Below are 18,983 nucleotides of genomic sequence, written 5' to 3' on the forward strand. Positions count from 1 at the left end.
TGCTTCTGTAAGATTAAAAAGTGCAATTAGATAACAGCTATATTGGTCCATTTTACTTTATATGAAAGATATGCCCTAAAATGAAAAAAAAAAAAAAAAAGACACCACACAAACATGTTTTTAAGAAAAATACGGAAGTGCTGACTTACAATCAGCATCTGCAAAAATAATGTTTGGGCTTTTCCCACCCAGCTCCAGAGTAACTCTCTTCAAATTACTCCTTCCAGCTGCTTCTTGGATCAGCTTCCCAACCTGAAAGGAAATGGAGACACATTTTACAGGGAATGTAGTCATACAGTTCACTTTAACAGCCAAGTTGGCTATCACTGGAACAGAGCTTGAAATAATCCAGCAGGTTCTTCAGTCCAAACAAATTCTCATCAGCAGTGGATAGCTTTCCAGGTTTTTTTCTAGAAATTGAGATGGGACAAGGCACAGCACAAAGTGTTTGTACCCTTCACCTGTTTGTATCTGTGCTAAAAGAGCTTGGGGCTTTCTTTTAGGATGCTTTAGGAGGGCTGAATTAAAAATCTGAAATTGGTGTAACTAGAATTACTTCCATCCAAATCACTGCCATGTTCACAAGGTTTTAGATACTATTAAGAGGTTTAGTTATATAATTTTCAGTAGAAAAAATAGATCTGATATCTGAGTACGTATTAAGCTTATTACTACTCGTTAGTAATAACTGCTATCATAACTCTTTATCTAGTCCAGGTGTTAGTTACCCCAGATGATCACTGCTTTTAGAATTTATTTCACTCTTACTACTTATAGTCACTAAACTGCTAGTCAACCTGTTTGTACGAGGGCATTTGTTCTCCTCAAAATACAGTTTTCAGTGCCCAAAGGTTTAAGTAATTTCACCGTGAAATCATGATCCAGAATATGTTGAATTCTGATGGAATCATCAGCCTTTTCTGTGGGATTAACAGCACATAGCTGAATACCAAGAAGGGCAAGAAGTTACAAAAGCACTATCCCAGACCTGACCCTCAGCTGCACCACAGTTAATATGGGTTTAGGAGGTCAAAAGCACCAATCTTTGTATATTGTGGGGTCAGCTGGAGCAGAATGCAGCCCTGCGGCTGGAGCAGCCACAAATTGCAGATCTCGCCAAGGAACATGTAGATTAAATGGGAGTAGCAATCTGACAGCTACGTATTTGATGTGTTTCCATGTCAATACAGTTGGAGAGGCAGCTGTGCTCCCTAGAAATTCTTCCCTCCCTGGATGAATGAATCCAAAAGAGATTAGATTTTATAGTGTTGCAGTGTAATTATGCCCATTTTGCAGCTAAGGAAGTAATCCCAGGTAGATTTAGGCCCCTAGGTGGTAAAACACGGGATTAAGAGTATCTGTTGAATATTGAGAAGCTTGAGAACCTTGATAACTGCTTTCTTTTAACTGGCACATGCTTCAAGGTCACACAGAAAGTTAGATGTGAAGTGAGATGGGAGATGGACTTTTTTTCTCCACGTAGTACTCTGGTCTCTTTAGCTGTTTTCTGTTTCTAAGATCAGGTGAGTGAGATTCCCTGAAGTAAGGAGTTAATGGATGAGAAGCTGAACCTCCTAGAGAACTGAAGGCAGTCTGCTGGAGAAAGTTAAGTCAGCACTGGTGTAATCAGAAAGCAAATGAAACAGAAACCAAGGCCCCCACAGAAAAAACAAAGCAAAAACCCCACAGGATAATGAAAGAATTGTCAACCACTTCATGTACCTCTGTGATTAACCGTTTATCTGGTGATACCACAGTTGAGTGTGACTGAAGTTATTTATTTAAAAAAAAAATTTAAATTAGCTTCTCTTCTTTACCCCTATATTGATGGAATGGAGTATTGACATTATCATGAAATTCCTTGCATATCCCCTTAATTGGAGCTGATTTTATTGCTATGTTTGACTGACAGCCAGAAGTGAACATGAAAAAGAAGGACCCTTTCTGCCCTCCACCCCCACCACATACATCGAGCACATCATCTGGAAATTCCAATCTCACTGGAAACCAGTGTTGATAGCCAGTGCCAGCCAATGCCATTCACACCCTCACGGCCTTGAACCTCCCTCTCTCCAAGAACAACAACCACCCATTTCCCCTCAAAAATTCACAGAGCAGAACAGACCAAGGAAGCCAGAGCAATGTGTCCAGCCCACCATCTCTCTGCCATCCATTCTACTTTAATTTCAAAACTCTTTTGTCCTTGTAAGTAAAGACTTTGAAAGGATTCTATGCAAACAAGTGATTGGCAAATACGCAAGTCCAAATATTATGTATATGGCAAATATTAAAGTCCAAAGGGCTTGGAGACAATGGTGTTAATTTGGAAAAGTATGGTCCAGAGTATTGTTAATATAGGGAGGTTGTTGTCAAGGTTCCAAGTATAAACTTAACAGACAGCTTCACTGTGTCCTTCCCGTTAGAAATCAGTGTAGACATCAGGATGGTAGGGCTCATGCTGCTCAGCATTTTTGTTCACTGTGCTTGTATTGTGCCCTATGCACTTAAAGGTTGAGAAAAGTCTTAGGGAAGGCACCAGCACTGTGATTATTTAGTGACAAAGGCAGCCTTTTGTGGCTGACCCTCTCTTTATGGAGAAAGACAGCATGAAAGGGATAAGTGATAGTGTTGCAATCTGTATGGTCTTTCAGTACATGCTTCCTGTGGCGTCTCTCAGCTATATCTGTGAGCTCCCAGTAGGCAGTACAGCCTTGCGAGGGAACACTGGAAGAGAGGACTCCCCCACAGATAATGGAGCTGTGCGATTATTCAGCAGGAATGTTGGCAGAGAAAGCCCTGACTCCCCATCCTTGTTTTGAATAGGCTTCAAGATTGAATCAGGGGTATCCCTGGATAGCTTGTGGAGTACCATAACCTTGTAAGCTGCATGGAGGGTGAGGCAGATGTAATTTGGCCCATCTCAAAGAAAACAATTTGTTATTCAGAACAACAACAACAAAAAAGATTAAAGAAGCATTTTGCGGCACCCCTGTGCAAAAAAGCTATTTGAAGAATAGTCTTCGAAGGATCTGTTTCTGGACTGTGAACTGTATGACGTTAGGCATTGAAAGTGTATCATGATACAAAACATTTGATTGTTGCTTATTTATGCCTTCCGTGTTTGGAATTTTAATGTCCCTTTCAAGAGGAGGCTTAAGCAGTCACATTTTAAAACACTTTGTGCAGAAACTTAAAAAAGTCTGTTGCCTTTTATGTTCTCTTAATTTTCTGTTTTCAGACAGAAATCAATATTTCTAAATGGTACAGGTGGGTTTGCCTGTTACTGTTAAAGCACTGGAAGTCTCACGAGTCAAAAGCAAACCTCCAAGGTTTGTGATACTTCCTCTACAGCTCTGTCAGAATGTCTGGCTTCTCCTCTGCTCTGAACCTTCCTTTGATCGCAGATGCACGTTAAGTCATTAGGGAACACCTGAATGTAGGGGAACAGCAGTCTGGCTGAACAGCAGGTAATTTTCTTGCACACTGCCACAGACAAGACTGAAGGTAAGACTGCACAGGAAGCTATGTAGATTAAAAGATTCCATGAACAGTGCAAAAATTGACAGAGGAGACATACATCTTCAGTTACTTAGGCATTTTAAGTAATTGGGCTGCCTGTGTTCGCTATTATACCTTTCTTGGGATACTGAGAGAATTTCTGAAGAACAGTAAGTGGTTTAAGTTACAAGAAACGGATTAAGTTTTGGGGAGATCAGACAGAAATTTTCTATGTTTTCTGGAATTGCAGTTTCTCTCTCCAGCTATTGAGGCATTGGATGTCAGTGTTTTGGCAAAACCTTCAAACCCATGCTGCTGCTTACTTAGTCTGTCTGATTTTTTTAAAATTCCAGATTGTATGCAGAATCTTTCTGAGAAACATTTTAGGACTGCATGGCATGTTCAGGGTGTGTCTCCAGCAAAGACAAGTGAATTTTGAAATATTGATATGAAGAAGAGCAGCTTTACTTGACTGGGCAATGCCCTGTGTGAGGAGCAGCCCTGAAAAGAGCATAGTGAATAGTGCAGCACAAGTAAAAAGGCAATCCCAAACAGAAATTCCTGGAGAGAATCCTAAACTATAAATGGCTTATTTGTTCCTTGGGTTAATCCTGGCCCCATGGAAGTCCATGGCTAAACTCCTGTTAACTTTGACAGGGCTGATAGACTACCCTATTTGTTTCAGTTTTAAGAAGGCAAATCCTGTCTTTCATAGGCAAAGAGACACAACAGTCGTCCAAGGACAGCTCCCTAAATTCTACCAAAAACACCAAGGGAGGAAAAGGGAAACACTACTTTTCATTCAGGAGGCACAAGCTGTCCAAGATATGATCAAAAAGATTCAGCAGAAGCAGGCAGGAATGATAATGTAGCCTCCCTAAATCCTCCTTATTTTGAACAGGGCATGTGTGTAGCATGGTAAGCTAACAGACTTCTCAGAACAGGTCAAATCACCTTTAGGATTCTTGTTGCTAAAATAGAAAATGCCAGGATGTAATTCTTCATGATATCCAAAACCAGCAAGAGATTGTGTGATCCAGGAGAGCTCATTGCTCGTGCAGTAGGTAGTCATTCTGTCTACATCATGCATTGTGACATTCATCTCACTTCGGAAATGAAAGGAGAATCCTGCTGAGTAAATTAGAATCAGTGGTAATACAGCTGTTAGCTACAAACATTTGTTTGGCATGAATCAATCTTGACTCTCCTGTAGTTTGCTTTGATGGTCTCTCTAGTATCTTGTTGACTAATGATGAGATCATGGTTTGTTAATCTAAGTGCATAAAGAAAACATTCTGCCAAGCAAAATGCAGACTCTTTTGCTGGGGTTTATTACAGTTGTTTATAGACCTTTTGTTTACACAAACCAATTTGTTGGATATTTATTTGGGTTACTCTACAGAACTGCATGAAGGCAGTCCTGAATCCTATCTTTAATCTGTCTGCATTTTAATGGGTCATAGTTTGAACAAAGTGGAAACCAGCCACTTAGGATACATTTCTTGTTGGCCAGGGCTTCAAATGTTTTGTGTGCTATCTATAATTCTCATCTTGAGAGTGTTTAACAACTGGAGAGAGTTGTAAGCCACTCTGATTTGGAGGTAACACATTTGTTTTTGAACAGAAGTTATTAGAACTCATTAAACTTTTGGACCAAGCAAAATACAATTTTTAATCCAGCCAGTGCTTTAAATGCCCATATTTTCAAATGTGTAACTTCCTGCTCTCCATAATCATCTCTAATCTTAAGCCCGGAACATACTGCACCCAACTATTGCATGTGCGCCAGGAACTTAGGGGTATGCAGTTCCCGTTCAAATGGAGCACGCATATACAGACATGGCCAGACAGCTCACAGCAGTCAAAATGGCTGTATTTACAAAGCCTGTATCTGAATTCACAGATTTGAGTGGAGATAAAGGCAAATGAAGAGTAAAGCAGCTTCTGATGGCTGCTTTTCTCTGCTGTTTGAAGGCCTCTCACCTTTGCTACTTAGCAAAAGTTCTTTTAGAAAATGAGAAGGTAATATGAAGAACCTTTCTGCATTTCCGGTATGTGTAAAAATTGTCCCCTCATCTGCACTTGTCTTGGAAATAAATGAGGTCCACCGTTCATTTAACTGGGGGAGAGAGTTGTATAACCTCTGCTGTGCTTCTGAGCTCTGCAGCCCAACAGCAGACACATGGGTAAGCCAGACATCCTGAGTTTGGATCTGTTCTTAAGCTCAGAAAATATAAATGACTGAGTTTTATTTTAATTAAATTGTTGCTAGTAATTTTTTAAAAGGAACTCAAATAGACAGGAATACATGGAACAGTGAAGAAGCTGAGGCAGAGTGGGGCAGAGTAAAAGGGAAAGGCATGTATAGTGAACAACTGGGATAGTGTGGGAGATAGCTGAGCTTTACAGAACTACTCCCAAGGTCCTGGTGAGTGAGAGTTTCACCCTACAGCCAGGGACCAGAAGGATCAAGGAGAAATACAGTAAGACATAATAAGGTATTTGAATTGATTATGGGCTTTCAAGGGAAGGTAGGAAAAAGATAGGAGCAAGTGTTGACATGGTCAGATTGGCTGGAAGAAAGATTGGTTTTGGCAGTTTAAGTTTCATCTGATTGTGGAAGATGAGGAAAAAACGTGTCAGTGAAGCCTGAGAGGAGATTGTCGTAATTAAGGAGGATCATGGATTAGCCCTGGTTCACGAAAAACAACACAGTAAAAATAAACACTTTTATGAAAATGCCCATACCAAACAAGCTGCTGAAGAGTATGAACCAAAGCAAGCAGAGAAGCCAAGAAAGCTGCTGGAATCTAAGAAGGTACAATATTTTTAGGCTTGCTTTCATACTCAGTATGATTTTCTTTCTTTTGGTGTGACAGTTGTCAAAGTGAAATTCATAGCCTGCCGGGTGTCTGCAGAACTCTCCTAGTGAGCTGTGGAGGGAAGAGTTTTGAGAGCCATGCTATAGGGGACTGACTGGGAGAGGAGGTGATCCATGAGAGGGTGCTTCATAAGAAGCAGGCAGGCTAAGGGATGAAAGAGCTGGCAAACTACTCTTTTAATGTGCGTGAGCTAACCCATAAAAGGAGGGGTCAGAAGGAAAGAGGGAGAGAAATGGAATCAAACAGTGATGGTACCACAGAAAAAGAGCTTTTTACGATTTTTCTCATATTATTGGGGGGGGAGTGTGTGAAAAGTAAATAGTAGTACTTAAAACAATTTTCAAAGCACTAGAGAATCTAAGAAACAGAAAAGAAATAGAAAGCGCAAACTCGACCAGCATCATAAATTAGAAATCAGTATCATAAATTGGAAGTCATTTATGTGTTGTCATTGCATAGGCATGGGCTTGAGGCCTCACAATAGTCAGAGGTACTGGACTAATGCATGGATGACAAGGCCATTGGTTGCTATTAAATACAATTGTCCACATGCACCTTCGGGCTCAGGAAGTCTTTAAATTGTTGATTACCAGAAGCTGTGAGGCTACAGCAAGGAAAGGATCACTCTACACATGCTCTCTTCTTCTATAAGCATCTGTAACTGGTCATGTTTCAAGATAAAGTGCTAGGCTAGATGGATCTTTGGTGTGACTATGTCAGGCTTTATTGAGTTAAGGTCGTGAACTTGGCCTTTTGGCTCATATTGCTATGGATTGGGTTCTACAAATTTTGGAAAATATTAGCATTACATTTTTTGTAGGAAGAGCAGCCTGTTTTCTGCCTTTAAAAAAACTTCGCAGGAAATAAATAATAATAGCCTGGGTTTTGTGATTTTTACAGGCAAATGAGTTTTCATCAGCCATAAGTACATACTTCAAAGGTAAAGAATTTATATTTTTTTTCCAAAAGAACCTCATGGTGAAAACCTGAGAAAAACCTGTGTTTCAGACATCTAAACTTGAAGATCTTTGCTTTTGTACTGATAGGTTTTATCATTAACTTGCTCAGGCTGAAAATATTAACTGCCTTAACTAGTACCTGGATGAAATGGAGGAATGGAAGTTAAAATCGTGGTGTTTATATATCTGATGGCTATCGGAAATCCACATCACTGGAGTGTACAGTTGACATGCCTCAGACAAGACCAGAGAGACAAAATATTTCCATTATTATTTCATTAGAAATTGAAATCTGTTTTGGAGAAGTCAAAGACTCCATAGTACAGCTCATATCACAGCATTGTGTTTAAAATGCTACAATGTTGACTTGCTATTACAAAAATTCAGTGTTACAGGAAATCAGAAACAATATGGAATAGTTTACACTAACTCTGCATTAAAACGTTCCATCTGTTCTTGCTTTAGGTTCTTAGAGAATTGCTTTTTCATCTCTGTAATGCTTTTCACTTCCTATTAGTAAGGCTTTTAAAGGTAGGCACTGAGTTAGTATAAAACCCACAGCTTTTGAGTTTAAACGCCTATTAAAACTAAAGCTGTCTGGAACTACAATAAAAATTTATTTTGGCTACAAAAGACAACTTTGAAACCTAACCCATCTGTATTTTTCCTCCTCCAAACAGTGCAACATCCTGTATAATAGGATATTTATCTTAAACAGAGACCACATATCTTTATGAAAACAATTGTTTCAACTTAATTTATGGGGGGTAATCAGCTCATATTAAAGTTTTCAATATTCCAGGATGCTAATATAAATTGGTTACAGGAGATGTAATGACTAGGGTAATTCCACAGAATAATCTAAAATCTGATGTTGCCATTGACTTAGAATGTAACCTGTGTATATTATAATCTAAAATTGCCATAAAAAATTCATGTACAGGCATGTAGTAATTGCAGAACAACTGTGTGTGTGCAAATTAGGCATATGACTGCAGCTACATTTTAGTGGTAATTTAGGCTCATGTATGGTGACTTCCAAACTTGATTACAGGATAATTCCACCAGAATAACTTATTTGAAATAATTGAGCTCGTCTCTGCAATCCCTGGTCCCACCAGGGAGATACCTATACATATCTAGTAGGGCTGCTTGGTCAGTGATTTTATCAACTCAGATCAAAACCAAATTGACTCACTGTGAAGAGCAGTATCCCTGGGATGCATAAAGCCTCCCACTGCCACGAGTGGGAGTCAAACATATCAAAGAGAGACTGGATTCCTGGGGTTTAGCTCTCTCCATACAATAGTTTGTCAGATTTTGAATTGAAAAGGGCCGGGTTTAGCACTCTCTAAATATAACCAGCCCTGAAACTCCCACTGAGATTCCTTTCTGTCTGCCTTCAGACGATGAGATAAGGCCCCTTCTCCTGTGACTTCAGTCTGGAGTACCTCTATCATCCCCACCCCAACCCCGATAACAGCCGGCTTTGCACATATTTGAGAGCAAGACACGATCTGAGTTTTGAGGGATTCGTTACTGTTTCTGTAGATTACAGCCTTCGTCTTCAGATCGAACCTCTGTAACATCTGCATCATAGATGCAGACATTTTGGCATCCAGGAGGCAACTGACTCCCTTCATCTTCTGGCTAGTTTCTTTCTGTCATTTTGGGAAGACACCCTGGACAATCTCCTTTTCTCCCTGCACTCCTTCCTTTTTAGACCTCCTCCTCATCCTCAACATACTTCAATGCAGCATCAAAGTTGAAGTACATTTGCCCCAATTTGCCCCCTTCCTCTCTCCTTTTCCCCAAGTACGCCAAGATACACAAATTATGGATGCTAAAGCAGCATTTATGTGTGCTGTGATATACACGGGATGTTCTGCCTACTTGCATGTGATTCACATCCTCATAAGCCCACAGGAAATCCCAGCAATATTTTTCCAGGCATATCTCCTGTGCTGAGGTGCCGAGCACAGCAGGGGCTGGAGGAAAGGAGCCATTTCTACTTTGGAAGTACTGCGGTACTTAAGTTTAGTTGGGAAGGACAGACCACTGTTATTTAGCTCTTTAGATGTAGCTCTTTTACTCAGTGAGAAATGTAGCACAAGGACTTAATACTATCTCCCTAAGTATTTATTCACATTTTACAGTAACATATCCGTGAATCCTCTTACCTCAGTGGATCCAGTAAAAGCAATTTTATCAATGCCAACATGAGATGCTATGGCTGCACCAACAATTGGACCAAATCCTGGCAAAATATTGACAACTCCTGGTGGAAAGCCAGCCTGTCAAAATAGGAATGAATGAAGGGAAGCGTGATTTATGAAAACTGACAGAGCACATTAAACCAGACATGTGCTGGTAGTTCCTTCCCCACAAGGAAAGACAGAGACATCATTCCTATCAATTATTCTTACCTCCTTGATGAGGGTTCCCATATAGAGAGCGCTGAGTGGTGTTTGTTCTGCTGGTTTAATAACTACTGTATTGCCACAGCACAGAGCTGGAGCAATCTTCCATGCAAACATCAGCAGGGGGAAGTTCCACTGTAGAAAAAAAAAAAAGTTGATAGATGGAAAAATATTGCAGTGGTGTTTTGTTTTCAAGATGTCAAGCTGCTACCTCACTTATTTCTCAGGCTGATCCTCAACATAAATCTTTCCCAGCACAAAGCAAGGATTTTTTTTTTTTAATTACTGCCATTAAGAAAGGGACAACAGTGACCTTTTAGTTCTTTCTCTCCGGTTCAAAGAAATACAGCCCCCACCTGCAGTCTTCATAAAAGAATCTTCTGTTATCTGTTAATTTTTTTAGTCACAACTTTTTATTTCATTTACTGTTTTGCAATTGGCACTTCTAATTGCCCATGACAAATAGTTCTTGCTTCTGATACATTTGGAAAGAACTGTTTGTTCGTGCTGAAGCATTTTTGGATGTAAATTTCCTATCCCTGAATACATCTTATGATACAAAATTTATATTCAAAATTATATAATCCTTAATTGACAGGATTACAATAAAAAAACCCATAAATGTCAATGCTTGGTCAAAGCATTTCTTTTTCTTGAAAACTCCTTAATGAGCAATTTATATGGAAGATGTTAAAAACATGTTACGAACAATAAAAAACAAGTTGAGAAACACTCTGCTGATACAAAATTTTGTATCATCATTAATTTTAACTTCATTTAACTACAGCAGAAGATGTAGTGAATTCTATTAGTTTGATGCACAAACAAGTTGTGGATAAAGATAAGGGAGTAACAAGCCTTCCTGCATCAAGGCCTGATCCTAATGGGTTAAGTGGTCCTGCTGATTTCAGTGGAAATGCCAGAGTAATAAAATAACTGCGTTTGCACAATCACTTTTATAAATGCATATAATAATCTCCTTTGGAAAGAAAATAGAAAGTATCAGTCACAAAGAGTCAGCCACTGGCCAGAACATGTTATTGCCTGATGCGTATCACCTGCCACTCTCATGGACATCTCTCTAGCCCCTGGCTAGCTTGAAAAAATACACAACTGTCTGTCCTTCACCAAACACCCAATTTTTTATTCCCTCAGTTGTTTATAAACTCTGGAGACAAAGTGATGTTTTAATTCCATCTCCAGTATATAAACCTGGGAGGGGAGCTATAGGGCCAACAGTGTGCTGACAGCCTGCACTTCTAAGAGTATTGCAAGGAGAGCTCTGATGAGTTTTATAGGGTAGTATATATCCTTGTTTATGCTGTGAAGCTGCCAAAGAGCATATGTTTTGATGGAAGCTGGGATGTGAAAGAGGATGAGGAGTCTAGTGTTAGGCTTGCTGTTTAATTTTATTTTTGTAGTAACATATTTGCTAGCATAATGGCTAAGTGCGTGCAGCAGCCCAGGGGCTGTACTCTCTGACTGGTAGCTGTGGAGGAAATATGTAACAGATTAGCAGCAGTGTTACAATAGATGCGTATGACAGCCACGTTGAAGTTTTGGAGGACAAACTTGGGGGTAGAATGAACAAGTATGGTAGATGGCTGGGTACCCTGAACAAAGAGTTCTATAAATCTAAACTAAATAAATCCTGCTTTTGGCATGATCATCAGCCTGTGGCCAAGTTTCTTCAACAGATCTGTCAGTTAAGCTCAATGAGACAAGCCTAAGAGATGTCCAGCAACTTTGGGGTTAGATGTTGGGGTTGTCATTTTGCAAATGTTTATCCATGTGCTTGGCTGAACAATGGGGACAGAGCTGTGGAATCATTCATTCATAAGGACCACTTGCGAGTCAAGTTAGGAGAGTGCGTAGGTGTTTGCAAAACAGGTGTAGCCACAGACTCTCTGAGTTGTTTGCATGTTTCCCTGAGTTTCTACGGAGTGCCAAACACAACAGCCACCCCTTAACAAAGACATGAAATAACAACAAATATAAATAGGGAAAAAGGGCTTTTAACATTGTTAAAGTAATCTTTTCTGGCTGGTTCTCTTTTAATGGAATTGCTGCATGTTGCTATTCAGTGGCTTTGTGGTTAACGTGAACAAAATAAAAAAACAACATCGACAAAATTTTCAGAGAATGTCCTGATTAGTTCCCCAGTGCTTTGTCAAGGAAAAAAGCTTCCACACAATATTTTAATAGCTATATGAGAGCCTCCCATTGAAATTTCTGCCAAAGCCGGTTAACTGGTTCTTCTGAAAAAGTTAGCTTCTCAGTGTAATTCCCATGCAGTGTTCAGCAAGAGTATATTAAATTAAGGATGTATATTGGGGTGTAGGGGGAGTATTAGATTTGATGAAATGCTGTGTTTCTCTCTCTCATAACAAATAAAACAAACATTTCATGTCTTTTATTAGCTACAAAATGTTAATTGTAATGATATGTCTCCTGGAGTTTCCTTTTCTCCTCCAGCCTTGTAAAAGAAATAGCAGGAAAGAATGGAATTAAAATGCATCACATTCTCCCAGGAACTGAGGAGCCTGTTAAATCACAGTAAAAACTAAATAAATAAAAAGACTACCACAGCAAAGCATCAATTTTCCATAAGTTGTGTGAACATCCATAACCACTGACAGCATATTAACACTCTGTTTTGCTTTGCTTGTTTTAATCATGAGAATTCTATGACTTGAGAACTTAACTCCTAATAACAGAGCCTAAACCCTATTAGCATGTTCAAATAAGCATTTGCAGGGAGGCTGTTAAAGATATGTCAACAATATGAGCTCAGCTTTTTTCGTAATGGAAAACACACATAGCTGAGGACCATGTTTTATGTGTCTTTAAAGAGAGCTGGTTCAAATGAAAATAAATAGAAAGCACTAGTAGAGATACTCACAGGGATGATCTGTCCACACACTCCGATGGGTTCGTGTCTTGTAAACGTAAAATAATCTCCATCTGAAACAGATGAGCATGGTTACTCTCAAGTGCAGTTTGACTTGGCAGAACAAAAAAAAAATAGAGGGGGGGGAAATGCTCTAAGGATCAGCCTTTGATGGCAGTAAAAGAAATAAAGAAGTCATGGAAATGTTTTTTCATGAGCCAGCATGGGAAACCTAGGTTCAGGAGCAACCTAATTGTTCTCTCTGTAGAACAAAGGAAGCAGGCATTCCATCAGAAAGTAACCTGCTTTGTTCCTTGGGAAGGAGGACAAGCAGTACCACACAAAAAAGGGCAGTAGCAAGGAAGCCACTTACTGGCCTTTGCTGATTTCAGGGTAAGAGAAGTGAAGGAAGAGTCACAAAAGCAATTTCCTGAAAGGCATGACTGGAACACAGCAATATAAGGGTATATATATAAGCAGATGTGGGATAATAGAATAACATACATCTCACTCATCTTCCATTGAAGACACAGGCAGTTCGAAGTAATGAAATGACATACCACACTCTCTAGATATGGAATGAAGAGGGGAGGCCTGTGACTGATGTGTAATTGAGCATAATTTACTGCAGAAGACAACACTAAGGAGAATACAGGGGTCATCATATAGCCATGCTCTGATAGCTGACTTGTAGAACAAGGCCTGTATCAAAAATGGCCTCAAGCTAAATAGGCAGTCAATTTAAGTTGACAGGGAAAAGTGGAATGCAGCTAGAAAACAAGACATCAGAGAATAAGAAAAGTTTTCACAAACCTTTTGGGCAAGGTAGAAGTGAATAAATAAATGAAGGGACCAAGTCACTGGAAACGTGGAAATGATGGGCTTTTCTCACTGGACTTTTGCCAGAAATAAGAATATGGACTAGGAAAGATCCTAACAACAAAGATGCAGGAAAAGCAGACTGCATGTTCACAAACAGCAGGTGTGGATGGTATGAGGCTAAAGGGAATTACTTAATTAGCTCTCTGATCTGGTAATTATTTTTAAGGTCCTGTTGAACAAAAATGGCAAAAAACTCCAGGGGTGAGCGGTATCATTAATTAAAGTGAGTGCTACGCTAGATCTGCAGTCCTTAACTAAAGCACTGTTGAGCTCAGGGCAGCCTCAATCAGGTCATGAAATAAACAGATCTGTGATTTGGGGTCAGGCCTGTGGTCTGTGGGAACCTTTCACATGGCCCAGCCTGCTCAGAGCGGCAGGCCTCTGTGCTGGCTCATTTTGCACAGCTGGTATAAGTGACTGTCATGGGGGCTAATGGAGTTCACGCTCCTTCACAAAGCTGCACGGTTGTTGCTGCTTCAGCACTTGCCTGTGGTCTGGGAGTACGTGCTGAGGTTACACATGCTGTGATACGATGTAGGCTTCTTCCCAATTGACAAAGAGCAGGAGAATGACCTGCTCTGTGTGGGGACCGGTTAAGGTATTGTCTAACCATCAGCTTTGTTAGTGTGCTTGGCCTACATCTGTGCAAAGTAGATGTACAGCACTTTTATACCTAAATTGAATCTTGTAGCTGTATAAACTAGCCTAGGCTCAAACCACCTCTGAATTTAGGTCAAATGTTTTTCAGCGAGGCTACAGCTGAGGGAAGGGCTATGCTAAAGGCATGAGCTGAATGTGGCCCTTACCTGTAGTGCTTGGTCGTGTAGAAAAACTTGGGTCTCTTTACTTAAAAAAATCATTTCAACTAAGTATGTGATAATGATGAGGTTACCTAGGCTCAATCACAGGAGATGATTTACCAGGATAGGAAATGGTCAGACGGAGGAAGGAAGTAAGAGGAGAGATTACAGTGCTTTTGCTCCCATTGTCACTGTCCAAGGCAGGGGTATGTGCTTTCCTTCACATGGTGTGAGAGCATGCGGGCAGCTATGGCCTCTACCCCATTCACTCCGGAGCTGCAGCCAGCCTTGTTCAATATTGGGGAAAGACCGGTACACAATGGAGAGTACATTTTGGGAACCTGCTGCAATGTCCTGTACTATACATCTGGTAACAATAAATGAGTTAATCCATAAAGCTTCTTGGATTTAAGTAAAGACTTCAACTTGAATTTGATTAGAAATAACTTATTTTCAGGTCTGCTTGTTTCTGTACATCTACTTTACAGGATTTGCTCAGTAGAAACCTGAGCTAGAGTAGCTAATACATCAGCTGGGGGCCAGATACAGAAGAATTATGAGAAAGGCAACAATAGTCCGCGACCAAGACAAGGGACAGAACAGCGGAAATAGAGAGGGAGAGAGAGAAAAGAGATTCACATCAGGAAAGGAGGAAGAAGATAGTTGATCAGTCAGTTTGCTCTGAATTGACAAAATGTCATTGCACCGTTTTGATCTTTAGATGCTTAACAACTACCCAGTGGAGATGAGAATGTTTGTTTCACAAATGGAGATGATCAGTTTGATTTTCTAGGTTATCGTTCACAGATGCTAGCAGTGGTTCACAGACCACAGGAAGAATCGTCAGACCAGACAGAAGTAAAGTAGAAGTCAAAATACAAAGAAGTATATACAGGCAAAACTGTCTAAGTGCTCGAAAGGCACATAGAGGAGTCAGCTAAAAATACCAGCTTGTACTTGGTAGTACTGTGAGGGGTGGATTCTCAGCCAGAAGGATGGTGACAACGTAACAGTAACACAGTTATGTTAGCACTGTCTGACTTTAGATTGGCACTGCATAATCATTGCCACATGTCTGCATGCTTCATAACATAAAGTTATAGATAACCTGAACCTGCTTGCCAAGTCAGACAAATGGTGGTTAATTCTGCTGAATGTAGGCAGAACGCTCCTTCCGCAGAGCAATACCTCCCATACAGAGTTGCTTGCCCTGCTTTCTTCCACTAGACTCTAGACAGCTGCCCTTTTTGACACCTACTTCCAAAGTTCATCATCCACAGACTTACGGTTAAGATGGGATTTTTGAGGTTGCTTTCTAACAATATCTTTGTGAACATATGTGACTTGAAGTTATTCAGAAGCTTCAGATGCCTCTGGACAGGCCAAAGATGTATCTAAGAGCCACCTTGTCCATAATGTAAAATAAGCCGTTACCGTGGCAAAATAACTCAAGATTGATGAAGTGAAATCACTTTTCCTGAACAGTGAGCATAGGAAGCTCCCCTGTGCTCAGAAATTAAATAGGAGACTTTTAAAACATTTTAGAGTTTTAAGATTAGTTTATATGTCATGCTAATGACACTTATTCTAAGATGCTGTTGCTGATGATTGTCACTCTTATCCTTCTACTAGCTGGCAGCCAGAAGAACATTGCCTGAGGAGGATCTGACAGTCTGATCCCACATCCAATCTAAAAATTTGTCTTAAAAGTTTTTTTTTAATATTCTCAGCTGATGTAAACTGGCATTCTTCAGTCCTCACTGATTAATAGAGCCAGATCAATTTGCAGCTGCTTAGCACCTGGCCCAAAGATTTTTATTTTTTAATCCGAAAGAAAGTCACGTTTATCCAGGGATCTCACTCTGGGACAGCAACACCTTTCATAGATGTATTTGCCCAGATTTCCATCTGGAGTCTCCATCCTAGATATTTTATTTGCATAACAATCACAATACAGTCACGTGCCTCATATAGCAGGACACATCAAACAAGTGGGTGAGGAGAGCCAAGTTGGTTCTTTAAGCCGTATCATATCATATATTGATTTAAAGATACATTTTTGCTTGCATTCAGTTTATTAGTTTAACAGTTTCTAGTCTAGCCTCATTCTGTTTTAATTTAAATCATCAAGGCTTTAGGCATGGAAGCAAGCAAAGGGCAGTCTGAAGGTTTTAGCAGCTCTGGGACCAAAAGGAATGTGACTGTAAAATGCACTGTTCTTCTTCTACTTGTCTATCACTTGCCTATTTTTATTTTAGAGGAAAAGAAAACCTCCACAGAAACAGATGAAAGATTGGGAGGTTTCAGATTTATTAGCATACTGAACAGAAGGAGAAGGAGATTTAATAGGGTTTTTATTTTGGTTTTGTTATCTTGTTTGGTTTCCTTTGATGAGCTGATGGTAAGTGAATGTAAAGAGCACCATTGTTTAACACTGGCCTTGCTCTGAAATAGCTTTATGAGAATGACAAATTTATGGTGTGAAACTAGAGGAATACAGAGGAGTGTTAAACCAAGAGGAAGAACTAATTGATACCCTGAAAATCTGTGAATGGTCTTACGATTCTACACTACTGATAACTGTGTTTGTTAGCACTGAAGTTTGCATTTAGGAAAGCCTGCTGAAAATGTGCCTTCCTCTCCCCCAGCGTAGCCCACCTCACTGAAAAAATCAGGGTTTTCATCTGATACCCTACTTGAGGACAAGAATAAGCAGAGAGTATTTATTCTCCTTAACCTGGCAAAGCCTTTTGGTGACTTTCTGTATACCTGCGGGGCTAACGAGTGAGAAGGAGGCATTCACTGGCCAGGAAGAAAGGGATTAGGGAACAGGAAATTTGCTGAATATATGAATTTATGGTGTGCTCTGCACTTTCGCATGTTTAAATGTGAAGCGCAAGCAGCAAAACCAGGATTTATGAATCTCAGTCTAAATGACTGTGGAAATCTTAGAGAGTCCTTACAGGAGAGTCTACACTTGAAATATTAATATTGTCATTTATTTGGTGAAAATATACTAGTGATGGTAAACATCAGTCAGTACACACTGCAATTTTAGTAAGCTGAAACACCATGATGAGTAATGCTGCAATAAGAATTACACGATCCATTTTCCTCCTGAAAATTTTGGGGCCACATTTTCAATTTATCTGCTTGCCTAACTTCGATAGTTTTGTGCTTTGCTGTACAGAGGCAAGCTAGTGTACTGCAGATATCATGTTACATAATGTAATTTTATGGAAATAGATGGGCAACAGCAAAATTCGTTTATTTCTGAGTGTGCCTTCCTGGTCTCCTTCAGTAAAGTGTAATAAACATGCATGTGCAATGAACAGTGTGCACCACGAAACCAAAAAGAATCCATAGAATAAATGTTGGTTTTCCTTACTGTTTTTCCAAAGATCTATTTTATGCAGGTAAAAGATGAGTACATTTATCTTAATGACTGAACCTGCATAAAATCATTCTTTGCTATCATGTGCCATTTTGCATAATTATAGCAGTTGGTACATCTAGCCCAGACTGCATATGAATATGTTCGCAACAGAAGATGCTGCCTGTATTTGTTAAACAGCTGGGAGGGAGAGGCAGGAGGAATAGACTTGTTAAATAAAAATAATGGTAAGGATTTTTTCTTTTCATATCTCTTTAGCAAAAAATAAGAGCAGAATAACTTAATTTCCTAGCACTCATAAAGATTTATCTTGCACATACCATATAAAACTCATCCCACTGAATAATTTGAAAAAGCATATATAACAAAATTTATCAGATACATATGTACAGTTCTCTATAGTAACATTACAAACTCTCTCAAAGTATAAATGAATTTGGATCCAATGTTAGTCCCAAGTAAAATGATTTGCATAGGCAGTAAGAAGACATATATAAAAACAAGATACATACGTAAGCATTCCGTGTCTTAAACAGGCAGCTAACACTATTTTCATGTGTTCCAAGGTATTTGTCAGGCTTATACCACATCCATTTTTATAAGTGTAACAATATTTAAATGTAGATATTGAGCTGTCTGCTTCTCAGATGGACACATGCAAAAGAAACAAAACACTCTTTGGGATGTGTATGTAGGGCAGAACAATAGCAGGTCATCTAGTCCAACCCTTGCTGACTTTTGAACATCTGCTTCAGCAACTTACTACACACTGTAAGACCAAAACAAGGTTCTCTTCTACCTTTCATGAAGCTGTAATCTATTAAGCCATTTGGCCGTGAGAAGGTTTAGGTGCGTACCTGTGCTTTAATCCCCCTTACCTACAGGAATGGTCATTCCATGGATTTTGTCTGCCCAACCAGCGTAATACCTCAGGGTTTTTATGACTCCCTGAAGATCTACATAGAAAGCTTGCAAGAAAGGTTTGCCACTGTTCAGTGATTCCATAGTCTAGAGGACAAGAAAAAATTAAGAAATATAAGCAGAGTAGCATTTTTAGACTATTGTACTTAAGTATTCACTGTCTTAACAGCTCTTCAATCATGACAGATTTTAATGAGGACCAACCACGCCTTGGCATAGTCTTAACCCACAAGGTTCAGAATAACTATCTGATCCCCTTTGTTACTTCTTTTTGCAAATGTGAACAAAAAGCATTTTCCTTAAAAAAAAAAACCTGGTTCCTTCTAAAGAATTCTGG

At 39.6% G+C, this 18,983-nt stretch overlaps 1 protein-coding gene across 2 annotated transcripts in view; it reads right to left on the minus strand.

Moving 5' to 3' along the window:
* Nucleotides 1–18,983, minus strand: part of ALDH1A2 (aldehyde dehydrogenase 1 family member A2) — a 59,517-nt gene that overhangs the window by 13,280 nt on the left and 27,254 nt on the right. For both annotated transcript variants that reach the window (XM_075160198.1, XM_075160197.1), the window contains exons 4-8: nucleotides 18,604–18,733; nucleotides 12,662–12,723; nucleotides 9,766–9,894; nucleotides 9,520–9,633; nucleotides 150–252 (exon numbers count right to left, since the gene is read on the minus strand). In XM_075160198.1, coding sequence (XP_075016299.1) covers nucleotides 150–252; nucleotides 9,520–9,633; nucleotides 9,766–9,894; nucleotides 12,662–12,723; nucleotides 18,604–18,733 — 538 coding nt within the window. The remainder of the gene's footprint in view (nucleotides 1–149; nucleotides 253–9,519; nucleotides 9,634–9,765; nucleotides 9,895–12,661; nucleotides 12,724–18,603; nucleotides 18,734–18,983) is intronic.

The sequence above is a fragment of the Calonectris borealis genome, chromosome 11 (genome assembly GCF_964195595.1).
Source record: "Calonectris borealis chromosome 11, bCalBor7.hap1.2, whole genome shotgun sequence".
NCBI classification, from domain to species: domain Eukaryota; kingdom Metazoa; phylum Chordata; class Aves; order Procellariiformes; family Procellariidae; genus Calonectris; species Calonectris borealis.